The 27313-nt window shown below is 52.7% G+C and overlaps 1 protein-coding gene across 3 annotated transcripts in view; it reads left to right on the top strand.

The window, feature by feature from the left end:
* The first annotated feature begins 339 nt into the window (after positions 1-339).
* Positions 340-27313, top strand: part of Grip2 (glutamate receptor interacting protein 2) — a 46433-nt gene continuing 19459 nt past the window's right edge. The window contains exons 1-11 of one of the 3 annotated variants that reach the window (XM_028773046.1): positions 340-453; positions 20956-21036; positions 21229-21364; positions 22047-22192; positions 22838-22924; positions 23590-23665; positions 24545-24690; positions 25413-25560; positions 25645-25814; positions 26495-26617; positions 26934-27077. In XM_028773046.1, coding sequence (XP_028628879.1) covers positions 399-453; positions 20956-21036; positions 21229-21364; positions 22047-22192; positions 22838-22924; positions 23590-23665; positions 24545-24690; positions 25413-25560; positions 25645-25814; positions 26495-26617; positions 26934-27077 — 1312 coding nt within the window. In that variant the 5' untranslated portion in view covers positions 340-398. Of the gene's footprint in view, positions 454-13015; positions 13132-20955; positions 21037-21228; positions 21365-22046; positions 22193-22837; positions 22925-23589; positions 23666-24544; positions 24691-25412; positions 25561-25644; positions 25815-26494; positions 26618-26933; positions 27078-27313 lie in introns of those variants that run through there. The other 2 variants (XM_028773047.1, XM_028773049.1) reach the window with 2 other exon arrangements.

The following is a 27313-nucleotide window of genomic DNA, read 5'->3' as shown; positions in this document are numbered from 1 at the left end:
CAGAGCAGTTTTAGATGGAGAGACCCAACAGCTGGCAGAGGAAGAGGTGGAGGCTGATGGAGCTGAGCAGAAGCTGGGGTGGGCTAGGCGGCACTTTTTTGGCGGGAAGAGGAAATAGAGGATTGGGGTGCTGAATATAGGTTCTCCATGCCAGGACCTGGGAAGATAGATCTGCTCTGGCGCCCCGCTTGCAGTGGAGGAAGGGCCTTGCTGCCGGCTCTGGGGAGGATTATCTATTTTAGCAACTCGGGAAGGGAGGAGGCCAGGAGCGCCCAGCCTCCACCAGTCAGGCGGCTGGGGCGCAGCGCAGAGGCGCCAGCTCCCGGCTCCGAGGCTGCGGGGCGGCTGCAGGGAGGTTTCAGGGCTCCTGGTCTGGGACTTGCCGGCGGGCAGTAGTGATGTTGGCGGTGTCACTCAAGTGGCGGCTGGGCGTGGTGAGGCGGAGGCCCAAAGGTACGGAGCAGAGACTGCTGTGGGGTGCTGGAGGAGCCACTGGGGAGGCTCCTTCTCTACCTTTGGTCCCACTGTCTCCTAGCCTGCTTTTGTCTGGGTGCTTGGGGTATCTCTGTGACATACCTCGTGGGACCTAGAATCTGGGTCTCTTCCCTTGGCACTTGTCAGTTGCTTATTTCTCTGCATTCTTCTCTGGGGCTCCGTCTCCCTGTGTTCTGGGTATCTTCCTTTCTCTCCACCCCATCTCTCTTTGTCTAGTCCCCTCGGGGTCTCCACCTCTCTTTGGTGCTTCTCCCTGTCCTAATGGCTGTCCTTGTGTCTCTCCCACACCTTTCTCCTATTTGCTCACACTGCCCTTTCCCACCCTTCCTGTTTTTGTCCAAGGGTCCCTTTCGGTGTCTTTCTATGTCTTACTTTTCTGCGCTTCTGGTCCCCACCCCTCAACATCCCTCCTGGGATGTATCCCTAAAAGGCTTTTCTTTCCTCTTTATTCAGACTATGGGGCTGTGTTGTGGTTGGAGCAGGCTGGCAGTGTGTCAGTGTGTGATTGCACACATTCACACCTCTGGTGCAGGCTGGGGCCTGAGGGCTGATGGTGAAGCCTGGGCCTGGCTCTCGTCCAAGCTGAATAGACTCTGAGTTGACACTGGTCCTATACCTGGAACAGGTCCAGTTCTTGGAGAAGAAGAGGGGCCTCAGGTGTGGACAAGGTTGCAGTGTTCCGGGGAGCACAGTGTGGAGCTGAGTGTTAAACCCCAAGAGTCTGTGTGACCCTAGATGTCACGTGTTACGGCCCTCTGTTCTCCATGTATATACAGGAGATAAGGATGGCAGAGATTCATAGTCCTGTACTTCAGGCTGAGAGCTAAGAATTCCCAGGCTGTTAACAACAAAGACCTTAGTTCAGTGCCAGGGTGTGTCAGAGAAGGCCTTTCCTTACAGTCCCCACTGAGTTCTTCAATGCCAGTCCATTCTTAGTTATATAGTAGAAAACTGAGGTTCAAAGAAGTTAAGAAACTTGTCCAAGGCCACACAGCTGAGCTACAGATGTGCATTCGGTGACCATTTTATTAGCATTTGAAGAACCTATATGAAGTGGGGCCGCTCCCCTGGGAGGGGCCAAAGGGTCCATAGGAAGTAGAGGGCTCCAGGACCCGTTCTGGCCTGTAAGCCGCTGGTCTCTAGAGGTCTCCGCAGGGACAAAAGCATCAGGACCAGGGTTGCCCAGGAACTCTCCACTGTGCCCTAAGAGGTCTCTCCTCTTCAAAGCTGTTGTTCAGATCCATGAGTCCTGAGGACCCTGTGATGCTACTGTGGTTGAACACATCTTAGGGCTGCTCTCTGTGGAAGACCCTGAGATCTGGAGAAAGGCTGAGGATGTGTTTTTTGGACACCAAGGAAGTGTTTGTGTCTGCTCAGACAGACCTGGGTTCAAATCTCACCCCTGGCTGTCACTCTCAGTGTGGCTATGACAGCCATCACACCTCAGTTTCTCCACTATAGTGGGCAGACCAAGAAAAGCCACCGGCTTCAGATAGCAACTTAGAGTGTGGAGCTGGGCCCTGCACAGACGGGGCTCTTGAGGTGTGAACTGGATCCTCCTGTCCTCTTCCTGCCTCTCTGCACCCTGCTCCACGTTACACCCTCTGCCCCACAGCAGCCAGGCCCTTGAGTGTTGAGCTCCTCATGGAGAAGTGGCAAAGTATAAAAGCATGTAGCCTGGCTGGCTGAGGACCTACGTGAAGAAGGTGTGGCCTGGCTTCTAACACAAGAGGTGCTCTCTGGGAGACACACAGCCATACACCACTGCATGGAGCTATTGCTCGAGGGAGCTCTGAGGTCTTGGTGGGAAGCAAGAGGTTCCCCTAGCTTGATATTCAGGGTTTTATATTTTTAAGATTTATTCAGTTATTTTATATGTTCTGTATGTGTATTGTGTGCAAGCAGGTGCTCACAAAGACCAGAAGGGGGCGTTGGAGTCCCCTGACTGGAGCTACAGGTGGTTATGAGTCACCTGATGTGGGTTCTGAGAACCAAACCTGAGTCCTTAGTTTCCCTCTCCAGGAGCAGAACATGCTCTAACCACTGATCCCTCTCTCTCGTCCTTCAAGGTTTTATTTTAATGTCTGGGGACATGTTTTCTTACCTTCAGTCCATGGCCTTGTTTTATTGTTATATGTTTTACATATCATAGTGTGTGTGCTCACACGCACTATGGTGTATGTGAGGAGGCCGAGGTACAGCTTGCAGGAGTCAGTGTGTCCAGGGAATCTAACTCATATCAGGCTCGTTGGCAAGGCTCTCCACCCAGAGTCACCTCACCAGCATCCCCACCCATGTTTTCAATAGATCTTCCTGTTTCTCCTCTTTTTCAAATAAGACCTTCAAGGGCCTTATCCTCTGATGGTTTGAAAGTGGGGGTCACAGGCTAGGTGACCATAGGAGACCCATATCATATTTGTCAACTGAAGTACAAGGGTCCAGTTAATACCGGAAGAAGGAAACAATGATTTTGAGAAGAAGCCTAGGGAGGGCTCTCAGGAGGAATTTGCTAGATAAGTAACAGAAGGAACAGCTTACGCAAACAGGGCTGCAGGGCACACAATTAATCGATGCTGACACAGGGTGTACTGCCCTGTCTCATTCAAAGTGTATCAAGTACCTATTGTGTACCTGGTACTGCCCCAAGTCTTAAGGGCACAGCACAGGTCAGAATAGACATCCTCATCCTCCTCTCCTAGCTGTGGCCACACATCACGGTGGCTTCTTCCTCCCTCCCACCCCCAGGGAAGGAGAACCCCTGAGACTCTCCCCAGGACTCACCCTGGCCACCACAGCTAACTCCTGACATTTCTTATACAGCCCTACCTCCCCTAGCACCATGAGGCTCAGCTCTGACTCCCACTCAAGCAACGTTCCTTCCTTCCAGTGCTCGTCCACTGGTCCCTCTCCTGGGCTTCTGCCCTCCTCCAGGTCTAGGGCACCAGGTGTCTTAGAGACTGCGCCAAGGAATAAATTCATCCTGGGATTGTTCCAGGATTTCAGCGTCCTGGTAGGCTGGTGTGAAGCTCTGCCTTGTTCTGTGTTCTTGCTGTTTGTCAGATACCATGCTCTGTACTTAACAAGTCCATGCTTGTTCTCCTCTTGGACTTGGGAGCTATGAGCTAAGTTGCCCACATTGCACCTAGGGAATCTGAGGCTAAAAGAGAAATGATTTTCAAAACCCAGATGTGTAAGAAATGATGGAGTCTGAGTCTGCCTAGGCAAGATAACTACGAAGCCCAAGCATCTTGCCAGGGTATTTTGTTCCTCAATGGTCAGTGTGTCTCCTGTTCTGCTGGGAGCAGCATCCTTTCTGCGATGTCCCCACTCATGTCCTCACACATGTGCTGACCTTTCTAGCATCCCTGAGGTTCTCTGCCTTCTGGAGCTCTGCCCAGGGGGACCTTGGCAGCCTTGATGGGCCCTGAAGCTTCTGCAGGACACTTCAGCTTACTAGTACTGCCCATGCCTAGCCTCTGCCACACACAATCTTGTCTGTGTCCGTTTTGTGGAGTGCAGACTCAGCTGGACCACAGGGCCTGCAGTGCACAAGAAGCATAGAGAGGGCAAAGTATCCCATAGTCCTCTCTCATCTAGCACACATTGAGTGAAATGTGCCTCCGCCTACCCACCTCGCTCACATCCCTGCCACTGGAACCTGTGCTGATCTCGTCAGCTAATGCCCCGTGCTGTCTCCGTTTGTCAACTTGAATGCTCAGTCCAGCAGGACCATCTGCCTGCTTTAATTGCCCAGATAATTGTGAAGGCTGCTGGCCCTGCCTCCTTCACTGCAGGTCTGACAGGGTGGAAAGAACATCCATCAGTCAGGAGGTCTAGGCAGAACCGACTCTAACTCTCTGCACGTCCTTGGGTAATCCTACTCTTTCTGGCCTCAGTTTCCCTTCTGTGTCCTGCTTCTGCCCTCTTAGGAATAAAAATTCCTCAGCACAACTTCCATTTACTCACATAGTGTCCTTGGGCTAACCTTGTCTCTGCAGCCCCCACGCTCCTGTTTTGGCCGAGGTATCGATGACTCAGAGCAGATGTGGGCAGGTGGGCGGACAGGGCGGCACAGAGCCAGCCAGCTCCAATTGCTGCTACACAACTGGGGCAGCTGGAGTCCTTAAGGGACGACCTTGAACAAGGTCCCTGTCCTTTACAGAATGGGTGTGTTTGAGCCATGGAGGCAGCTGCAAGTCACTGGGGGGTTAATTTGGGGATAGAGATGAAAGGGGCCCCAGACTATGACTGAGCTGAAGCTGCCCCACAGGCCACAGGTCCCCCTTCTCTCCTGGCTCACATGTGCACCCCATTTTACATATTGGAAGAGCAATTTCTACCCCATTTTACATATTGGAAGGGCAATTTCTACATCCAGCTAGTCAGAGGTGTATGTGTGTGTGTGTGTGTGTGTGTGTGTGTGAGGGGGTGTCTAGATTGAATTCAGAGCCCCTGGAAACTCCCAGAATATTCTTTACTCTTTGCCACTTGCCTTGCTACTGAGCTCTTCTGGGGGTAGCTAGGTGGAGAAGAGGGTGAACATCCAGCCATCAGGAAGACCTTAGGGGACTAGGTAAACTTTCTAGGGGACAGGACAGCAGAGCTGTGTGTGGAAAGACTTACAGGGCAGAGAGTACTAGGGACGGGCAGGGCATGTCTGGTCTGGGAGATGATGGTGCCAACTGGAAGCTGGGTTCCCTCAAAGTGTTTGTGATAGAAGAGAGGGAGGCTGTGAGGGAGGTCATCCAGGTTTGACACTCCACGACACTCCTCCTGATGAGCCACTGTAGGAGTGTAGGACCCTTACCTGTCAAGTGTCTAGAATGTCCCAGAAATCCAAGGTTCCAACCCCTGCCTCCGACAATGGTTCCAACGAGGCCTCCACCTTCCAGCTCCTTCAGGGAGACTGCTCAACATGGGTGTGAAGATTCCCTGATGGTCCTTTTCTTTTCCTTTCCTTTCCTTTCCTTTCCTTTCCTTTCCTTTCCTTTCCTTTCCTTTCCTTTCCTTTCCTTTCCTTTCTTTTCTTTTCTTTTCTTTTCTTTTCTCTTCTTTTCCTTCCTTTTCTCTTCTTTTCCCCTTCCCCTCTTCCTCTTGCTTTGTCCCCCTGCTCACTATGGGGCCTCTCCGCTCACTCCAGCCTGTCTTCAGTCACCCCATATGAGGACATCAGATCTCTTTACGGATGGTTGTGAGCCACCATGTGGCTGCTGGGATTTGAACTCATGGCCTCCGGAAAAGCAGTCAGTGCTCTTAACCACTGAGCCATCTTACCAGCCCCCTGATGGTCCTTTTCACACCCTTACACGGCAGCCACCAGCTATCCTCAGTTACAGAACTCTTTTTCAATGTTCAAGTCTACCAAAAGGATACAAAACCAGATAGGGTCATGTTAGTCCAGTGAAGCCCCTTAGGAATCTTATGAACATCAAAATGGCTGAGTTCAAGGTCCTTCCAGGCCGATTCCCTCATCTGTCAGATGGAGGTGCTATTCTAGTGTCATTGAGGCAGAGAAGATACACAGAATGTGAGATGCAGTCTGAAATATGCAGAAACTGGGAGAAGCCAGTAGGTGTGGCCAGTGGTGCAGACTTGTGTTTCCATTGTCTCAGAGCCTCAGTTTCCCCCTTGTGTGCACCATTAGGCACTGGGTAGAGAGGCTGTATAGAGACTGGGTGTAGGTCAATGCTTTGGCTTGTTTCCTCTTCCCTGATGATGGGGAATTCCCCAGGGGGAGGTCTCAGGATGGCAGATGAATGGAGACCATCTGGTCCAGCCATACACAGGGGCTAAGTCCAACCACATCCACCTCAGAGCTGTGGCTCTTACTGCCAGGCTCAGAGGCAGCATTGGCTCTGGTGAGGAGTCATGAGTGCCCCTCACCCACTAGATGTTCCAGTGCAAGACAGGCTGCTCAGGGGGCAGTGACCTCTCTGTGGATGGGATGCAACGCCTTGAATGTCAATGATTCTGGGATTGGAGTCTTAATTGTGTAGGTCTTAGTCACTCAGTGGCACTTGTCTGGCTCTTCCTGCGTGTAGCCTCAGGACCCGGGGCAGTGAAGGGTCTCCCACTGAGTGGGAAGGACAGGGCCAGGGAGTGGAAGGAAGGCTGGAAGGAGGTGGTGAGAACTGGCTAGTGCAGTCAAGGTAGGCTTCTGGGAGGAACAGGTGGAAGCTGGAGAGAGGATGAGAAAATGAAGAACATTCTAGGCAGAGAAATGTGCCTTCAAAGAGGACCCAAGGAGGAAGCACCCAATTCTGATCTCAAGCCAGCTGAGCTATGCATGCCAGGCCACACCCCTCTCCCATTGTGGGTCTCAGTTTCTCCTCTTTTGTAAAATGCTACCAGCAGTACCCACCTCATGAGGTTTTTGAAAAAACAAATCCATGAGACACTCACTGTACATGTAGTGTGGCGTATCCAGTAGGTGCTCAATAAATGCTGACCCCTATTTAGGACTTTTGCACTCAGGCAGAGGGTGATGCCTGATGCAGGGGTGGGAGGCAGGATCCTGGCTGACCTTGATGCAGGTGCTTTCCCAAAGGCACCCTGTGCTCGCCCTTTGCTCTCTGCCGCTAGCAGCCATATTTGGAATGCAGATGCCCAAGTGCTGTTTCGAAAAGCAACTGCATCCATCCATCCTGGCGCACTGAAGTGGCCTCTGGAGCCTGTCTTCCTGTGTTACCCACATAGCAATCATGGTACCAGGAATAACACCAGGTGCCCTTTGTCTCACACCCGTCTGCCTGCTCCTGACCGTGCTGCTGCGGGCTTCCCTTACACCCTCTGGGAACTTCCCACACTTAGTGCTAGCCATCCTCACTGCTGGGGTGCTCTGTCCACCTCACCTGTGCAGGTTTGCGTCATCTTTGATCCCTGGACGTGGCTTCTCCTGAGAAAGAGGCTGATGCTCCAGTGGTCTGCTCTCACAGTGGTCTGTTTTCAGCACACAGTAGGTCCCTGGTGAGCTATACTTGGACCTCAGACCTAGGTCCCTCCACTACTGGCCCAAGATCTCTTTCTTATTGACATGATTCGAGTTTTGATTTTTGTTTGGAAAGATACCAAAAGGTCAGGTGGGGAGGGAGACAAAGGGCCCCAAGTTCTTCTACGGGGGCAGAGTGATCCCCAAGGGCAGGAGAGTTGGGGAGGTGGTTTGACAGAGGTCAACTGACGTCTACACTAGCTCCCCAGAGACGCCCTCCATTTAGCTATTGTCTCAGACCCTTAACTGACCCTCCCTCTAAACTCTTGTATGGCTGCCCAGAGTCCACAGAGGAGAGCTCTGGAGAAGGCGATGTGTGTGTGTGTGTGTGTGTGTGTGTGTGTGTGTGTGTGTGTGTGTGTGTGTGTGTGAAGGCCCCTCCATTTGGAACACACATGTTCTTGAGACAGCTCACCCTCTTGCCTGTCCAGGGACCTTCAGGCTGACAGACTCCATGGCCCTGTCAGACTTTTTTAGGGCATGCAGTGTTTCACTCTGCAGTCATCACAGGAGAGGCCACAGATGTCTTACCCTCCAGGGGTCTGTCCAGGTACTGTAACACAGGGTGACACGTTATTCCTGTGAACACTGCCTCACTGTGAACCCAGTATCATTCCTGTGTCCAACACAACCTCAAATATGTATTTTCTTGATCTGTCTCTGGTATCTTAGTTGGGGAGTTTTGGAAGGGTGAGATCTGTCTGCTTCCCTCAGTGCAGAAACAGCAGATCCATCCAGCTTAGTTTCTGGCAGGTACTAAATGCTTAGTAAATGTCCTCTGAGTGACATACTAGGTGCATATTGAATGTTATGAGTGAGGTACTAGGCGCTTAGTGATCTTGAGAGGAAGAGTGAACTACAGTGAGGTAGGACTGTGACTGTTCAAACCAGTACCAACCACCTTCATATGGCCCACATCCTGAACATCTCAACCAAACCTCACAGAAGCAGACACATCCTCTGTGTTTTGGAGGAGGAATCTGAGGTTTAGGGAAGCACTCTGCTTGGCTGTGCGCTGTTGTCTCCTCCCTCCAGAAGGGAGGTAATTACCGACATGAAGGGAAGCATGGAGCCCATGGGTGGGGGAAACCTGGCTGCCTCTCCCACAGCCAGGCTCCAGCTTATGGCACCAGACCCTTCCTGGTCACCAGAGACTCCTTAGGTACAGCAGGGGCGCCACCCTCTGAAGAACAACAACCCTCTGTCCACAGTCCTGAGCTCCCTGGGACATGGGATGTCAGGAGCACTTCTGTGTGTTCCAGGCACTCTGGACAGGTTTGTGCTGCCGACAGATGGCCTGGCTTCCAGCCTTGGCTCACCTCTTAGTCTTGAGGAAAGGAAGATGTGGGATTCATTGTGACCTTGGTTCCCTGTCTCCAACATGGGGCTTCCACAGAAATTTCTGGATGGAGGAAGTCATGAGTGACTCCCATTCTGCTTGGGTTTGGCTGTGGCTTTTCTGAACCTTCCGGAACTTTCCTCTCTATGGTCCTTCTACACTGGTTGCCATGTTTTGCTCTTGTACTCTCCTGAAACCCTGAGCCAGTGACTCCCTCATGTTCTGCTATGCCTAGCACTGGGATCAGGTGAGTCTATAAGGCAACACTGTCCTTGAGGGACCACAGGGATTGGGAGAATGTGTGTATGTTGAATAGGTGTGACACACCCAGATAGACCAGAGGACTCTGGTCTCAGTTCTCTTCCCCTGTGGCAGGTAGAATGGCAGGCTGGCTTTTGCTTTCCGCAGAGCCCCCACCTTCTGGAAGTGTTTATCAGGAGTGATGCAGAGGCCCCAGGCCAGGGTCTGCTGCCCCTGCTTGGGGAGGGAGGAGAAGAAAACCACTAAAGCCCACAGTAATAAAGGGTTTATCTCACAGTTCTCTATTGCCATCTCTGCCTTCCTCTCCGACAGACTTAATTTCCGCTTGTCACTTGAGGAGCCTGGCGGGTTTGGGAACACAGCTTTCTCATGTCACAGTAGACTCAGCCCTGGACTGTGAAGGGAAGGGCATAGCTCAGTGCTGGAAGGACCTCTAAGGCCCCTCTTGATCTCAGGTTCCTACCACAGAGTGGATGGTCTGCTGGCTACTGTAGTTACAGCCCCTGGGTCTCTGTGGGAGTGAGGGGACCCTGGGAGTCCATCAGTATGAGGACACCAGGGAGCATCCTACCTCCAGGGCCAGGGTGCCTGTGAGGAGGAAGGTGGAGTCTGGAACCAGCCCTGCAGGGGCCATATCAGTACTGTCAAATTCTGGAAAATTCTTCCAAGGTCCCACCCTCCCCCCTTAGAGCGTAACATCTGGGGCCACTCACAGCTTGTGGGTAACAAAGCTCCTGAGGCAGAGCAGCTAGTCCATGACACTGTCTTGGTGTATCACACCACACTTGGTAGGTGGGTGATGGATGGATGCTTTCTCTGACCATTAGTACAGGTGTCTCTGTTCCAGCAATGGCGTGGAATCCTTGAGCCAAAGGCTTGTATAAAGGAAGCAGTCTGGTTTGGCCTCACTGTGCTGGACCCTAGAGTCCAAGGTAGGCAGCCGATGGGGTGGAGGTGAGGGTTAATGGTGCAGTCACCAGACTGGGGAAGGCATAATCCAGTCCCCAGGCTTCTGTCCCAGGACCCACACACCGCTGTCTACTGCGGTCATGACCCCTGAGTCTCTGGGCGCCCTGGGAATCTATCAACATGAGAACATCAGGGAACATCCTAACTGCAGGCCCAGGAGGCCTGTGAGGAGCCCTGCTCCAGTCTCATCATGCCTGGTGGTGTTCCAAGACTTTGGGATGAGTGCTTTGTGCTCCCATTCTACACCCTGGGAAGCTGAGGCCAGAGAGGCTTGAATGAGCAAATCATCCTCTGGCATACAGCCTCTGGGTGTGGAGATGCTGAGTCTCTGACTGGTGTGCCTGCCAGCTCGGTGGTCCAGCCACCCCCACCCAAGGCTACCCTCACATCCTTCCAGTGTGTCAGAGCAGATAAGTCAGATGCTATCTTTGGGAACTGCAGAAGGCCTGGCTCCCAGCCACTGCATACACCCTGCAATCTGTTTCCCTTTCCTCTGCTTCCCCGAGGCTGGTGGCATTGGGCTGGAGGGGTGGTCGCTGGAGCAGGTCCCAGGAGCAGCTTGGCTTGGACATGGCTCTCAGGTGAAACTCCTCAACAGCATTCCAAGATGCCTGAGGTCCTGGCAAAGACTCCTCACGCTCTTCCCCTACAACCAACCATCTGTGGCTCTCCATTGCCTGTAGGATGAAAGCAAACTCAGACCTCAGAAGCATTTGTTAACAGATAGGTTTGGCCCGGGAGGCCACACTTGCAGCAAGTCCCCAGTGGTGGTGTGAACAACAGCCCTCAGACCCTGGAGGAACGAGACCTCACAGACTTCATCTGGCTATATCTACAGGTTCCCTCTCACCTCTCAGGAAGACCTTGCCCACAGTTTCACATGGTAGTCACTTTTTTGTTCCTACTTATCCTTCAAAATCAGGATCAAAAGCCTCTTCCTAGTTTCTCCAGATAGCTACGTGCTCGCCTCTGCACCCCCAGACTTCTTTATTAGTTCATGAAATCCTGATGGTTCAAGACTTCAGACCCTGCCCCGCCACCTCCTGCCCAGATCAGCTGGGTGACTTTGGAGAAGTTGCTTAGCCTTTCTCTGTCAGAGTTCACATTTGGACCCCCTTTGTTCCAAGGTTGATCAACAGTCATTTCCTCACATACGCATGGATAAAATTAAACTGTGTGATGGGGTGGCTGGGCCAGGGCAGAGGCAGTGCCTGTTTTCTTTCTAGCTGGTTTTGTCTCCGGCCCCCCAGTGCCCAGCACAACAGGTTCTCAGAGTAATGCTGTGCAGACGGCTCTCCTCCTAATCCATGGAATGACCTTTCCAAGGGCTTCTCAGCCACAAAAGTAAATTCCAAAGGAACAGTGAAGAGCCGAAGAGCTCCAGCCGCTCTTACCACTGCCAATCAGAACGGCTCTTAAGACGCATCTGTCAAGAGAACAAATGTTTTCTTAAAGAGCAGACGTCACTCCAAAGACCTGTGTATCTTTTGCCACTGTCCGCAGATGGGGGAGGCTCTGCTAGAGGACCTCTGGTGCTTTCCTTCCCACTGATGTGGGGATGGGATGCTCAGGTAGCCCTCTGTTCCCTGGTGAAGGTCCATGTCATAGCCAGACCTTCCTTCCATTTCCAGGCACAGAGACCCATGGAGCCTGTGCCCTCTCTCTGCTTGGTATGACTCTTTCATATGAGATTCAGCCTTACTACCTCTCCCAGGGCTGTACAATGCTCCTAGATCTTGGCCTTGACCTCAGTGCTGGTCCAGGAAACTTGCCTAGTGTCTAGCTAGGCCCTTCCCCCCAGCATGCCTGCCATCCCTCCCTACTGAAGGTTACCTGATGAGGAAGGCCTCTTAGGGAGTGAAATCAGGGCAGGGACTTGAGCCTGTAGACAGATGAGAATGTGGATCCATCTGAAGCTGGCCCAGGGTAGTCTGTGAGCATAATCTGACTTCCATAGTGGCTGGGCTGCCGAGAATTCCCTGAGAGCAAGGACCCTCTATCTAAATCCTTGCTGCATTCAGCTAGGTGCACTGAGCACTTGCACTGGTTGTTGATGGCCACTATTTGGTGCCTTGTGTCACTAACCCTCTGCCTTTCTTCTCAGTGCCCATGTGTAGCCCTGGGAGAACTGGATGGGGCAGGAACAATGTGTAGGCTCCCCATCTGGAGGGGTCCTGGGGCTACATTAGGATCTGCCTGGTTGGTCCTGAGCCCTGAGTGAAGGAGGTCTATCAGTGCACAGGATTGGGGCCCATCTGGGGCAAGCAAGGGGCAGCTTGCCAGCTGTGACTGCAGCCCACGACCAGCTGTCCCTGTCCATCAAGCTTAGATGTGGAAGATTCTTCGCCTGTCATGTTCAGTCCCCATGTGATGCTTGTGGACACTATATGGTAGGCTATTAGGTTCATGGTCCCTAAGTCTCAGCTTCCAGAGAGAAAAGTGAGGCAGAGAGAAAGGTGGGGTCTGGGGGGTGGTTAGAGATCAATGTCTGGGTTCTTGGTGGGGGGGACTGTGAGCATCTGCAGAAGTGCCTAGGGGGCAATCACATGGCCAGAGAGAGGCCACTGCACTTTGGGGCTCATGACTGGAATCCTATGCAGTCCTGCTGAAGTCTGTTCCTTACAAGAATAAAGTTTGGAAAGGTCTGTACTCCTTTCCAGATGTGAAAACTGAGGCCGAGGGAAGAAAGTCATTTGTCAAAACCCTGGGGCACTTTAGGACCAAAGTCATGTGTCCAGGAGACTGAGGAGGTCCCTAGGATTCTGTTCTATAATAGGGTGCTGCCATATGCCCCTGGCTGAGGGGGCCTCAGATATTTATCTTGGAGACACAGTGAAGAAAGCTTTGGCCCCTTTAAGTAGTGAGCAGGCTGCAGTGGGTGGACTATGCCCCGCCAGTGGGAGGGAGCTCCTGGGCCCCTCCCCGGGGAGAGTGAGGGAGGAACCTAGTGTGTGTCTGGGAGCTGTGGGCAGTGCAGAGACAGCAGACATGCTGTGTGGGCTCAGCCGGGACAGCCCTGCAGAGGCAGGTACGTGGAGCATGCAGGCACCACAACTAGCTGCAGAGAGGGGCCCGCATGGTAGGAATGGGGCTGCCACTCTGGAAGTCTGGGTGGAAAGAGAACATGGGATCTCTAACCAGGCAGGTGCTGAGGGCTGTGTTTCTGCTCTGGAGCTGTTCTGTCACTGGAAGGCTGCCTCTCAGGACTGACCCTGGGCATAGGTTACAGGGAGTTCAGTCAGAGACCTAGGGAGGCTGCTCTTCCTGCCTCAGTGGGGGCAGTAGAGCTGTCAGTTGTTGGGAGCATGGGGCTTCCAATTGGGAGTGAGCCTTCCCTGAGGCCAGGGTGGACGAAGGTTTCCCGGAGCTCTGGAACTCAGTAGAGGGGCGGGGCCCAGCTGTTACATTTCTAGCTAGCTTTGGTAGTATCTGGGACTGGGGAAGAGCTATGGGGCACTACGGTGATCCCTGTCCCTGTTTGTCTGTCTGTTTCCCTAACTTCATCCTGCTGGGCCAGCCTGACCTCCCCCAACAGTGTGGCTCACTCTGCTCTCTATGCCTTTAAGGGTTACCACCTCCAATGCTCTCAATACCTTCTGAGGTCTACACTCCTCTCTACAGTTTCCATGGTAGGGACCAAGCATCCCAGGTCTCCTTCAAGGGACACCTGTCATACAGTTTGAGTTGGGGAGGTTGAAACTTCTGTGCTTTTCTTTCACCCAAGCCTGCTGGGCCTTCGCCCCATTCTCTTCCTGGCTTTCAAGCTTCTGCCCATATCAGAGCCTGTCCTGGTGTTCTCTTGGCCTCTGGGCTTCTAGTGAGGCCTGTGTTCTGGTGTTCTCCTGACCTGCCTCAACCCCTCAGTTCCCAGGAGGGAGTGGCTAAGCCTGAAGTCTGGTTACAGCTCTTAAGGCCTCTTTGAGCTCCCTGGTTTCTACTCTGATGCTTCCTGAGTCTCTCTCCACTCTAGCCCCTGAGAATGTCCTCCCTGGGTCATAGGTTCACACCTGCATCAGCGTTCATTGACTTCAATCCCGAGGCTCCTTTTTTAAAAATAGAGAAGTCTTGAAATGGAACTTCATGAACAGCAGGGTCTAGGTTGTATTCCTCATTCCCTTCCCCGCTTCTCCATTCGGTTTCTTTGTCTTATTCTCCAAGCTTTGTGTCAGAGAGTCTATCTCCAATAGTTCCCTCAAAAGTCTCAGGGCTCAGCATGGATCCCAGGCCCATTGGTAAACCAACCATGGGGTGGCTCACTAGCCAGGCCTAGTTGTAGGGCCTCTCCTAGAGCAGGGGAAGAGAGCCAACAGGTGGTCACTGCACATATATCCACACTGCAGTGGAGTGGGGTGGGGTGGGGTGGGGTACCGTGGCGACTGAGGCCTGTGAAGCAGGCAGCCTATCTCTCTCTGGCCTGGATAGACTCTACCCGGGCGGCTCTTTCCTCAGAGCCCTTCCTGGGACTGTCCAGGCTCTCTCCTGGAGCCTCTAGGGTATCTGTGGGATGGAAGATAACATGTACTGTAGGCCTGACTCAGACTAAAGTGGCTGAGCATGTCCTCCATGCCTGCATACACATGCTGCCCTCAAACTCCTGCCTGAAGGATGGCCACGGCCTCCAGCTCCTGACCACAAAGATGTCTTTGTCACCAGGAGCTGCCATGATTTAGTGAATACTGGCCACCCAGTATTCCGGACTCAGGACAACTGAGGCACGATGAGGGGTCCCTGCTGACACCCTTTTTCCCAGAGGCTTCATTGGAGCCATTTCTATGCCTGGGCTTTGGCCATAGGGGAATCCTTAGAGGTCACCCACTTGGGGATCAGCCAGTTGCCTGGAGTCAGGGAGGGGTGGGCTCCACCCAGGCTCAACCCCTTCCTGTTCCTGGCTTCTGGCCACTCATTATGCTTTTTTTGAAGGCCATTCTCCTTTTCTACAAATGGGGATTGATTTCAAAAGCTAGGTTCCTATAGAATGCTAGAAAGTCCTGTTCCCTCCACTCCTAAGTGCAGTGAAGTCTTTCTGATCATCTGAGTGCTGAGGAAAAAATGGGAAGAGACTTTGGGAGGTGCTGGGGTGAGTTCGTACAACAGACTCATGGGCATAGCTTCCCCGGGTTGGGGACATTCCATCAGGTTACTGCAGGAGGAGAGAGAAGGGGTTTGTGGATGTCTGGGGAGTCTTCCAGGTAGAGGGGAGAGTGATGCTAGTCAGAGCTCCCAGGAGTCTTACCCTACCTAGGCTGTAGCTCCTTCATCCTCACTTGGGCTCTTTTGCGCTCTTGCTAGGTAGAAGGAGCAGAGCTAGGCATGAAGGATGTGTCCCTCTTGAGTCAGGGACACCTGGTTCCAGAACTATCTGCAGCTCACCAGCTATCACCCCATCACAGAGACCCCTGTGAGACTGCCCCCTTCCTTCTCAGTGAGCAGCAGCTTGTGTGGATGCTTGCAGCAGACAGGCCAAGGACAAGCCCAGCAGGGTTGCCAATTCTCATTCTCTCTAGCCACCTTGGCGTTGCATGGAGAGGCTTCCTGTTTGATGTGTGACTGCTCAGCTCATGCCATTGACAGTGTGCTGAGGCTGTCTTATCTATCACCACATGCCTCTGTCCATGGAAAGCTGGCTTCTTAGAGGCCTTTTGGCTATGGAGACCATAGCCCATATCCATAGCTCAGCCCTGCGCTGATCCAGCCCTGCAGGGTCAGGGTCGTCACTGTGGAAGAATGTCTCTTTGAACAGAGAGGTCCAGGGATTGAGGTGTTATGTCCAGAGGGAGGGATCTCAGAGGGCTGAACTGGATGTCCTGGGAAGCCAGGTGGCTTGGGCTTGAATGTATCCAGGGCTGAGTGTCCTTATTGTAGTTCCCTTAATTTCCGTGTGCCTTGGTTTCTCCTTCTATCACATGAATAGTGCCGGTGGCATTTTGACTTGGGCTTATTGTGAAATCAGAGTGGTAATGACTTTGAAATTCTTAGAACCAGGCCTAGCTCAAAGCCCATTCCATCTTTTGCCATGAGGCAATACTTACCCTCTCTTTGCCTCAGTTTCTCTATCCGTGTATCAGCATGTCAAGCTGGCCTGATTCCAAAGTTTATCCTTTCCTCTTCGTACCAACAGTGCCTCCCGTAGCCTGGCGGGTCAGGTCAAGGTTGGACAGGGAGATAATGCTAATCGGCTACTCTCCAGGAATTGTCACCGAATCTCCACAGATCGTTTGGAAAGTGAGATCCACAGGGGTGGGGGGTGGGGACTTTAATCCAGCTGTCATGGAAACACAGGGGTCCCACTAAGGGGTCTTCATCTCCAGCTTGCTCAAGTCCCTCTGATGCAGATGACAGGCCTGAGCTGAGTTTACATCCCCCGTGCCCCTTTCCTGGCACTTTAGTTAGGCGGCACCCTGGCAAAGCAGACTGGCAAGGGACAAACTTCCTTTTCTCTTTGTCAGCTCAGTAGCTCCCTGGGGCTGCAGAGGAAGAGAGATACGGGGTGGATCAGCATGATTTGCCTGAGAAAAAATAAAAAGGACCCTCCCCCACCTCCACTTGTCTGGCTGCGGCAGCCAGGACCAGGTGTCCAGGTCTGTGTCCTGGCTCCCCATGGGCCCCGGAAGTGAATTTCCCTCTGAAGCAATTTCTACAGCACCGACTGACTGAAGTAGTGCTCATAATTGGCCATTGCTGGAAGGAGACTAGAAAAATGCAGATAAAAATATCCCTGTTTTTTATGCACGTTTCCAGCTGAAATTGGTGGGAAAGATGTTTTTTGAAAAGCCTTCATCTCTAAGCATGTAATTACCAGGTCCAAGAACATCCCCCACCTCTCAAAAAAAAAAAAAAGATGCAAGAGGACAGGAGAACATGAGCATGTTCCCTGAGGGGGGATTCTGGGAGCCAAACCTCATGGAGGCATCTATAAATAAAGTGGTCCCCTAATTTCTGACTGCTCTCAGTGAGGGAGACACCCCCACTTTACAGATAGAGATTAGTGGCTCAGGGCATGCAGCCAGTTGGCAGCTCTGATTATGCTTTGATTCTTGGTTTGAATCCTGCCTCAGTCTCTCCCATCACAAGGTTGTCCTGAGGGAGGGGGCTGATGTCCCCCTTAAAAAGGCATCAGTTGATATCACCCATTCACGATGGGTTACTCTGAATATGACTTGGGGAAGGGGTGTTAGATACAAAAGCCTCTTCTCCAGTAGCTCTCCTAGCCAGTGTGATCTCCTGACCTCCAATCGAGGCCTCTGGGCTCCACTTGGAATGCCTGGCCTTGTTCAGGTCTCTCTGTGTATATGGATGCATGTGCACATGCCTGGCTTTTTATGTGGGTTCTGGGGATCTGAACTCAGGTCCTCATGATTGTGTGGCAAACACTTTATCCACTGAGCCATCTCCCCAGTCCCTGATTACTGATGCCGTGCACAATGCTATTACCTTAGTTTGCAACCTCATCCCATCAAAACCTGGAACTACACAGCTGGCAGCCAGAGCCCAAAGTTGGCAGGATTTGTATGAAGGAGAAAGTTGGGGCCACCCAGTGTCTTAAGACTAGAAGAGTCACATGACTTAGCTGCCTCTTAGAAGTTACAATGGCCAAGTTCAGTGGTGGAAAAGATCTGGATAAAGAAAGGGGGGGACAGTCATCTTTAAAGACGGGTTGGGAGGACACCATAGGGACACTTGGGGAATGGGGTCCTCTTCTTCAGCAGCTAGCTTGCCAAAGCCTGACTACCGAGAGCAGCATTTGGGGATGCCCAGGCTGCAGTTCTCTGTTTTATCTTCAGGGTTCAAATATCCACCTTAAACCCACAGGTATTAAGGACTGCCTTCCAAGGGAGTCACTGCTCTGCTCTGGATAAACTTGGTCCTCATCTTCCTTCAAACACAGGCTTCCCCTCAGACATATAAACCTTGAAGCTTATCTCCCATCTCCCCAGGACTGCCCAAGAGGGAGGGAGCCTAGATGACAGGATCTGATTTGCCTGGGATGAGACACATTTCAATTTCAGAACTGTCCTGGTGAAATACTAGAGACATCTGCCCACATCACTGATGGAATGAAGCCTTTCTAATTGTATTAGCTTAGAAGCGTCTTGTTGGAGGTAATGAAGGACGTACGAGGGAGCAGTAACGGGAGGCATTATACTCAATGGTGTGTTGCCTGAATCGGCGACGGCTGTGAGCATGGGTCTGGAATGGAGAGTGAATACGGAGCTGCTGGGGACCCCACTCCAGGAACCCTAAAATGCTGCTCACTTTAGCTGCTGTTTGGCTATTTTTTTTTTCTTTTTTAGCAGAGTTAATGGAGAACCCAGACAGTTTCTCCTGGGTCAAACTAAAGATAATGAAGGTTTCCCTGGGTCTCGGTTGAGCTGTGGCTCTGACCCTAGCTAGCCAAGCCTTTCCTCTATCTCGGCTGAGCACACCCCTGTTCATAGAACTGTGGTCCTCAGTGGAGGCTGATGTGGAGCCCCCATGGAACACTTGACAATTCCTGGAATCATTTCTGGCTGTCTCAGGGTCTATCAATGCCTGGAAATGGAGACGGGGGTGCTGTGAACCTTTTGACCCAGGCTGATCCCTAGTTCACAAAGACCTAGCTGAGATGAGTCATGTAGCCTTTGCCACCTGCAGAGGGACCATGGCTTCTGTCTGACCCTAGCCCTGAGGCTTGAGGGAGGAGATACCACCCCACAGCTGTCAAATGACAGGCACAGTCGACAGAAGGATGGACCTTTCTGCTCTAAGTTGGTCTTCCGTAAAGGGCTGATGGGGGCACGTGCAGTATCAACCAAGGGCTGAGGGAGGAGTAGGAAGCTGCAGGTGCACCGGGTACCTGGGAAGGATGCCCCCTCTTCAGACTGCACAGGGAACCTGTCAGCTTAATGACTGTCATCCAGGGGCTGGGAACAATGAGGCTTGGAGAAGCTGGCACACAGTCTGATGAAGAGGTACTGGACTATGGGTTGGAGATAGAAGCACAGAGTCTACCTTGGAACTGCCAATCTGAGCCTCAGTTTTCTTATCTGTCAAGTGGACCTGAAGGTCTCAAAACATGCCCCCCTCACCTCCCTGGTTCACAGTGAGCATCTAATGAGGCTACGGCTGTGAGAATAGCAAAGTCCAGAGAAGGAATGCCGTAAAGCAAGGGACCCGCAGGAAGAGAGGGGCAGCGGCTTCCCCACAGAGCAGGTGACCTGGACACTCTGGCAACTTCAGGCTGTTTGGAAGCACACATGTGGGTGAGACTGGGAAAAGATGGAGGAAGCCATCAGTCAGCAGACAGGGAAAGGCACAGCTCCCCCAGGCCAGTGTAGCCCACTGAGCCATTCGACCTTCTGGGTTAAGCAGGTTCTGCTGGGCTAGGATTGTCCCCAGGTGTTGAAGGGGAAATGCTTCCTTGGCCTGCAAATAGCAAAAACTACAGAGCTCAGATCAGGTTCTAAACCACTGTTAGTTTGTGTGACACCTATGTGTGTTCCAGGGACAGTTTTCTGTACTCCTTGTCCCGCTGTTGTGGGTCAACCAACCACGCATCAAAAATATCAGGAAAAAAGTTTGTCTGTACTAAACACACGAGAGTCTCCTCTTGGTCATCATCTTGCTTAGTGTGCTACTCAGCCATCTGTGTCAGAAGGTTCTAGCTGTGTAAATAACATACAGTTTTATGAATGTGACTGAAGAATCTGCAGACTTGGGGCCCTTCAGGGGTCCCAATGAATACTGAGGGACAACTAAGCTACCTCATCTCTGGATTTTTTTAAATGCCCAGCAAAATGTCCGAGTTTGTCAGAGCTGCTGTCCTGTGTTGCTTAGGGATTCATGGAAGGGAGGGGGAGCCTGGGCATGTTCAGTATAGGAGCAGTTGTTTTCCAAACATTTTTTTTAAATGGTTGAATCTGCAGGTGTGAAAAAAGAGGGCTGACTGTATTCTCTTTATATTTAAAATATCAGGAGTGGGGGGAGTCTCTTTGTTTTGTTTTGATAATTGTCTCAGAATAAGCTGGCCTTGAAGTCACTATAGGGTTGAGGTTGGCCTTGAAGTCACTATAGGGTTGAGGCTGCCCTTGAACTCGTAACCTCTTTCTGCCCCTGTAGTGCTGGGATTACAACCTGTGCCACCACGCTGTACTCTAATTACTCTTTTTTAAAAAATCCCTCAAAGACAAATGTCTGTGCAGATGAGACACATCCCAGGAAGACAAGAAGACAGAAAATGAAAGAGGGGTGGTGAGGATCTGGGAAGAGAGCAGCAGGCCCCAGTCTATCTGCTAAGATTCCTGAGAGAGAGGAGGGCAGGGGGCTGGGAAACACTACTTCACGATGCAATGGAAGAGATTTTCCACCCCGTAAGGCTAAGGTTTGCCGGCTTACACATAAGTGGGGTTTGTAATAATGTAAAGCATTAACACACACACACACACACACACACACACACACACACACACACACATGATTGCACTGGCCAAGTCTGGTCATGAAAACCATGGTAAGTGCCTGTCTTACCAGGTATGCATCTAGATCCTGGGACAGAGCCAACAGGCCTAGGTTTCTAAGCTAGATCATTCCCCCCATCCAACCCTCCAAGCTGTGTGACCCTGAACTCGACTTCTCCCTCTCTGAGCCTCAGCTTCCTTTCTGGATTGTTTGAGTAATATTACCCATGATAACAATACGGACTATGACATGGACATGTCCGACGCTCAACCTTAGGTTGGCTGAGAAGCTCCCCACATGGGGATCCTTATCCAAGCCTTTAGCCAGAAGAGAGCCCTGGGACACCCCTTGTAGGATACTGGTTATAATGCGCTGCACAGCATGAGGTAGAAGAGCTCCCCCAGTGGACCAAACATGAAAGTGGGACCTGGGCCAGTTTCTGATTCCAGTTTCTACCTTTCTCCCACAGATGATGGGCCTTACTCAAAAGGGGGGAAGGACCCAGCGGGGGCTGATGGGGCCCTGGTGTACCGGCGCCAGAGCATTCCAGGTATGGTGGATCGTACTTTGCCTTGAGCTCTGTCCTGAGAGTTCCAGTGACTCACGAAGTATCGGCACTGCCATTGACTGGCCCTGTGCCCTCAGGGTCGTTACCCAGCATAAAGTGGCGGAGTGCCCACCTGCCTGCCCTAGCCATCCCCAGAACGGATGCTTACCTGTTCACCCTCCTGTCTGCCCACAGAGGAGTTCCGGGGCATCACCATGGTGGAGCTGATCAAGCGTGAGGGCAGTACTCTGGGCCTGACCATCTCGGGAGGGACTGACAAGGACGGGAAGCCCAGAGTCTCCAACCTGAGACCTGGGGGCTTGGCAGCCAGGTAAGAGGTGTGAGGTGGGAGATGGGCAATGGGAGGAGACAGATAAGTGAGGGAGCTTGATGGCTGCTACAGGGAGGCCTCTAACAAATGCTGATTCAAGGCCCAGCCTCTTTCCTTCTCCTTCCTTGGGGCCACAGCATCCCACCCAAGCAAGGCCATGTACACTTCCATGTCATTCCCTCTGCCCCTTGGGCACCCTCCTGGCAGACTCCTATTCATCCCTCCACATGCAACACAGAAACCACTGCTTCCAGGAAGCCCTCCAGGGCTTCCAACTAAGGTAGTGCTCTGTACACACTGTCCTAGATGTTTCCCCTAGACAACAAGGGCTGGAAGTTGACTTAAGTGTCCAGATGAACTGATCAGAAGGGCTTCAGAGGACTGTGGGAAGAACACAAAAGAAGAGCAATGGGCAGGCCACCATTGGGCTTGTGCAGGATGGTCAGTGATGTCACCATGATGCTGTCACCAGGCCAGCACAGTGGAACAGGCTGGGGAGTTCTGGATGTCATACTCAGGCTTGGTTAGACAGGTGCTATCTCACCCTTTGCTGTGTGGCCTTGGACAGGGGAAGGACCGCTCTGAGTCTCAGCTCTCTGAGGGTCCCAGGGGAGGGTGGTGTGAATGTTGGTACCCAGAGGCCAGCACTGACCCAACTTGGGCTCTGGCTTTCTTGCTTCAGGAGTGATTTACTGAATGTGGGCGACTACATCCGCTCAGTGAATGGGATCCATCTGACCCGGCTCCGGCATGATGAGATCATCACACTGCTGAAGAACGTGGGCGAGCGCGTGGTGCTGGAGGTGGAGTATGAGCTGCCCCCGCCCGGTGGGTGCCCTTGGACGGGGAACTCTGTCCACTGCCTCAGGCGTGGGGGGACACAGATGCCTCCTTGCCCGGGCCTGGGGTGGGGTTGGGGGTCACCTAGACAGGGTGGGTGATGTCTGGAGGCTGGACACACATGGTAGAACATGGTAGACACAGTATGTTGTCAACAGGTGGTGGTGGGACCCTGTTCATAACCTGTCATCTTGCATCGCTGGATAGAGAGGGGTCTGGGGACACAGACTGAGTAACTTGTTTCCTGACCCATTGCTCTCAACCCCACTGCCCTGCACTGACCATGGCAGCCTAGGATTTCTCCCAACTCTGAATTTTTAAAGTTGGTCTAAAGACCTAATTGGAGTCATTGGAAGCAAGCCTGGCCTAGCCCCAAGTCTCTCTGAATCCTGTGCTCTGCTGTGGCCCTCACGAGCATATCAGGCCCTCTCCCTTGTCTGTGGTGGACTAGGTTGGGTAGAGATAAGGACCTTCCAGTGCCCCGCCTCCTCTGCCTGTAAAGTCAGAGAGGCCAGTCGTTGCTGTGACTCTGTGGCTGGTCACTTGGTTCTCCTGGAGTGAGCCTTGGGCACATCTACCAGCAGCACAGAGATGTGGCAGAGAGACTCAAAGGAGGCCTTGATTTCTCTACAGCTCCTGAAAACAACCCGAGGATCATTTCCAAAACGGTGGACGTCTCCCTCTACAAGGAAGGCAACAGCTTTGGCTTTGTCCTCAGAGGTCAGTGTGACAGCTCTCCTTGGAGTTGAGATGACAAGAACGAGGTCACAAGGACCCATGCGTGTTCTGCGTCACGTGGTCGAATGTGACCTACATTTTGATGAGGACTTTCTCGGTTTATTTATTTAACCTCGTGTCTCTCTGTGTGCTCATGCATGCACACGCATGCGTATGCGTGACATGACGTGTGTGTGTAGGGGTCAGAGCACGTGTAGGAGTCAGTTCTCTCGTTTTGCTGTGTGGGTTCCATGTAACAGACTCAGGCCATGAGTCTGGGCAGCAAGGATCTTTGCCTGCTTAACCAGATCTCACCAGTCCTTGCTTAGCCCTTTAAAGAACCCAGGACCACTGAGTCAAACATTGAGAGGACAGTTGTGAGAAGCAATGAGGCATGCATGGCTGACGAGAGAACACACAGAGATGGTAGAAAGCTGAGGCAGATGCATGACCAAGTTTTAGTTACCTAGTAACCAGGGCAAAAAGGAAGAGAAGATGAGCACTCAGGAGGAGAAGCACGCTATGTGACCGAGAGAGAATTGTCGTTGTGTTTCCTGTCCCTCATCCCCCACTGTGGAGAGGGAGGCTGCCTGGGCTGGTGTCAAGGCCTTTGCTTACCAGGAGATCCGTAGGTAAGTGACTCCAGTTTCCTGTTGACTTCTGTCCAGGAGGTGCCCATGAGGACCTGCACAAATCCCGCCCGTTGGTCCTGACTTATGTGCGACCTGGTGGCCCAGCAGACAGGTGAGTCTGCCTGAGACAGAAGCATCCATGTCCCCTGGCCACTTGACACATGGAAGCCATGTGGATACTTCGTGGTTATCTGAGGCCCTGGGTCTTCACATCATTTCTCAGATGGGAGGTCGAGACCAGATGGGGACAACATACCCAGAATCACTCAGAGAACTGATGGAAGTGGCTAGGACAGACCCCAGCTTGAATCTTCCCAGCATCTTCCTGACTCAGCCTGGGGCAAAGCACTCTGGGCCCTGTGACTGGACATCTCTGCCTGGGACTGTCTGTGGAAACCTCTCATGTCCCAACAGGGCCTGACTCAGCCCAGCAGGGCCGGGAGGACAGGGTGTAGGAAAGGAATATGTCCAGGCCCTGCTGCTGTCTCCTGACCCCTCACCCTTGCTCTCTGAGCAGGAGACTCCTGACCATTTTAAGAGAAGCCTGAACCAGGCTTGTTGTAGATCTAAATTTGGTCTTGGTCTGGGGCCCTGCATGTGTCGCTATTCATAGAACCTCCTGGAATAGCTTTGGCACCTGTCAGGGGTGACATTCCAGGGCAGGGGTTGGGCCCAAACTGGAGCACTGCTGAGTTCTTTCCCAAGCTCATCTGTCACTGGGCCAGAGTCACTATTGGAAAATTGGGGTGGGGACAATGAGAAGAGACTCCAATGAGCAGACTGCGCCTTCTCTGATGCTGTGTGTCCCCAGCCAGGCAGACACTCTATCTGGGCTGTGATGTGAGTGGCCTTGAAGAACACACCCAGCTCAGACATGTTGTGGGTAGAGGGCATCAGAGCTGGCCTGATACATTTTACATATACTCTACCTGTTCACCCCTGACTCATTCTGTGTGTCCCATTCCTGACTGGGCTTTCGTCTCCAACGTAGGGAAGGTTCCTTAAAGGTGGGCGACAGGCTGCTCAGCATAGACGGGATCCCACTGCATGGGGCCAGCCATGCCACCGCAATAGCCACCCTGCAACAGTGTAGCCATGAGGCCCTTTTCCAGGTGGAGTACGACGTGGCCACCCCAGGTACGTTCAGGTCTGAGGGTGAGGGTGGGGGCAAGAAGAGGTCCCAGCTCCTCAATACTATAAAGACTTTGTGGTCTTAGGCCAGTGCCTTAGCTTCTCTGGGCCTCTTGACAGTATCAGGCATCTCCTGATTTCCCTGGGGATTTGTCAGGGACAATACAGGTGAAGTGTCTAGTTGTGGAGAGGGGATGCCAATTAGCATACTTCTGTGTATGTGTTCACACACACATGTGCCCATGCGTATACACATACACACACACATACGTATGCACACACGAGCAACCTAGGGCATAGGCTCTAACTAGAGCATGAAGTGAAGGAGTGAACCTTTGGGGAAGCTCTGAGGCAGGATGAATTGTAAGTGCAAATGCCCTGGGGCAGGAGCTTTTAGCCCAAGAGTGAGGGGCCAGCCTGGCTGCAGTGGATGGCTGAATGGGAAGGAGCCAGGACAGAAGGGGTGAAGGTAGAAGCCAGGGACTAAAGAAGTGACTAGCTGCCTCAGGGAGAGCTGACCTGAGGCCAGGGTGCTTGTGGTGGAGGTAAGGGATGTTTCTGAAGTACAATGGAGGCCGGACCTGATTTGCTGGTGGCTGTATCTCTTCCCTCCATGCCATCCCCTTCCTTAGCAGTAAGGACTAGAGGACCTCAGAGTTAGGCCAGGCAGGACAGCAGGCACCTTTACTTTCCACGAATCTTTATATTTTCCCTCCCCATCATTCCAGACACAGTGGCCAATGCTTCAGGCCCTTTGGTGGTAGAAATAGCCAAGACCCCAGGATCTGCCCTGGGGATCTCTCTCACCACCGGCTCCCACCGGAACAAGCCAGCTATCACTATCGACCGTATCAAGCCAGCTAGCGTGGTGGACAGGTGAGGTGATGCAGGGCTATGCAGGGCAGAGGCAACCTGTGGCTCTGTCCTCTGGACCAGCCTCTCTGTGCCCCTGTTCCTCAGGAGTGGTGCCCTGCATGCTGGAGACCAAATCCTCGCCATCGATGGCACCAGCACAGAACACTGCTCACTGGTCGAGGCCACTAAGCTCCTGGCCAGTGTGACTGAGAAGGTTCGACTGGAGATCTTGCCCGCACCCCAGAGTCGTCGACCCCTAAAGCCCCCAGAGGCAGGTAGGCACCTCGGCAGGTCTCAAGACCCAAAACCTGGAATGGAGCAGGGAGGTATTCTGAGGCACTAGAGTTCTAGGACAAAGCCTTGAGCAGGCAGGAGGACTGCCTGTCACACTTGGCAGGAAAACCGGGGCTGCAGAGGCTGTAGGAAGAACTGTGGGAGCCAGATGCTGGGATTTGTTAACGTAGTCTCTGCTAAGGGCCTGGCCCTACTGGAAGTTTTCAGGATTCTTTCATAGCTTCCCTACAACCCAAGGAGGCAGCCACTCTCCAGGGCCCATTTAACAGAACCAACAATAGAACCTAGAGCCAGAAATGGGGGTAGCCAATCACTGGAGCTCCACATGGTCCATGCTGCCACAGAAGTTTAGGGGCCTTGTGGGCCCCATCAACCTGTTGTGCCCCTGAAGTTTGTTACAGAGGGGCTTTTGTTCAGCAGGGAACCTCTGGAGTCCAGAGCCAGTTCCCTGAGGGGGAATGGCCTTCCTGGCTGTCAATGCAGCTGGAGCTTGGTCACAATGCTTGGCCCATGGTGGGTAGCAATGCACATGAACAGAGTGTTTTATGCCTTGCTGGCTTAGACAGTGCAAAGATCTTGGGTCTCACCATTGACTTGTGGGTAATAGTCAGCCTGAACAACCCCAGACACCCAGGCCATTTTCCTCTTCCCACTGCCGCAGTGAGAATACAGAGGAGTGAGCAGCTGCACCGCTGGGACCCCTGTGCTCCCTCTTGCCATAGTCCAAGGCCAAGCCACTGCAAGGCACCCACCTGGGCACCTGCAGGCCAGGACCAGAGCCGATGTAATGTATCTGCTGCTACAGCAATGCTGACGTCCCAATACCCCTTCCTGGTGGGCGGTGTCGGTACATGGGGTAAAAACCAACATAGGAGCAAGAGGGATGCCCTGAATCACTTAGCCTGTCCCTAGAGGTCTGTGAGGCTCAGGGGGCGGGGGCAGAGGGAGACCTGTGTGAGATCACACAATAAGGGACTTAGGTGAAGGGGAGAAGGCATGCCTGTCTGTGTCCGTGTGAGTGTGTGGTTCTCCTCTCTGACCCCTGTGCAAATGACTAGGGCCCTGCTGGGGCTCACAGGGCTGTGCTCTGATCTCCCCAGCTGTGTCCTCGACTCCCTTCTCCTCACCAACTATGAACCCTGCCTTTCCCTGTGCCAACGCCAGCACCCTGCCCAGAGGACCCATGAGTCCCAGGACAACAGCAGGGAGGAGAAGGCAGAGAAGGAAAGAACACAGGAGCTCTTGTAAGCAGGAGGCCGTCTCCGTGGGGCACACGTGAGGTGGAGGATGGGGCTGGGGGTGAGACTTGGGTAGTGTGGCCACCTGGATGAGATATGGCTGCACCCTGGGGAGTCCTGGATGTTACAGAAAGGAGCCTCTGAAGCCAGTGTATTCAGTGTCTGATGCCTGTCACTAAGGACTACATGAGATCATTTCTGTGATGTGTCCAGGGAAACCCACAGGGACAGAAATAGGTTGA

The sequence above is a fragment of the Grammomys surdaster genome, unplaced genomic scaffold, assembly GCF_004785775.1.
Source record: "Grammomys surdaster isolate TR1022 unplaced genomic scaffold, NIH_TR_1.0 220, whole genome shotgun sequence".
Taxonomy (NCBI): Eukaryota; Metazoa; Chordata; class Mammalia; order Rodentia; family Muridae; genus Grammomys; species Grammomys surdaster.
Note: the sequence above shows the minus strand (reverse complement) of the source record. Positions and strands in the feature narration are given on the sequence as shown.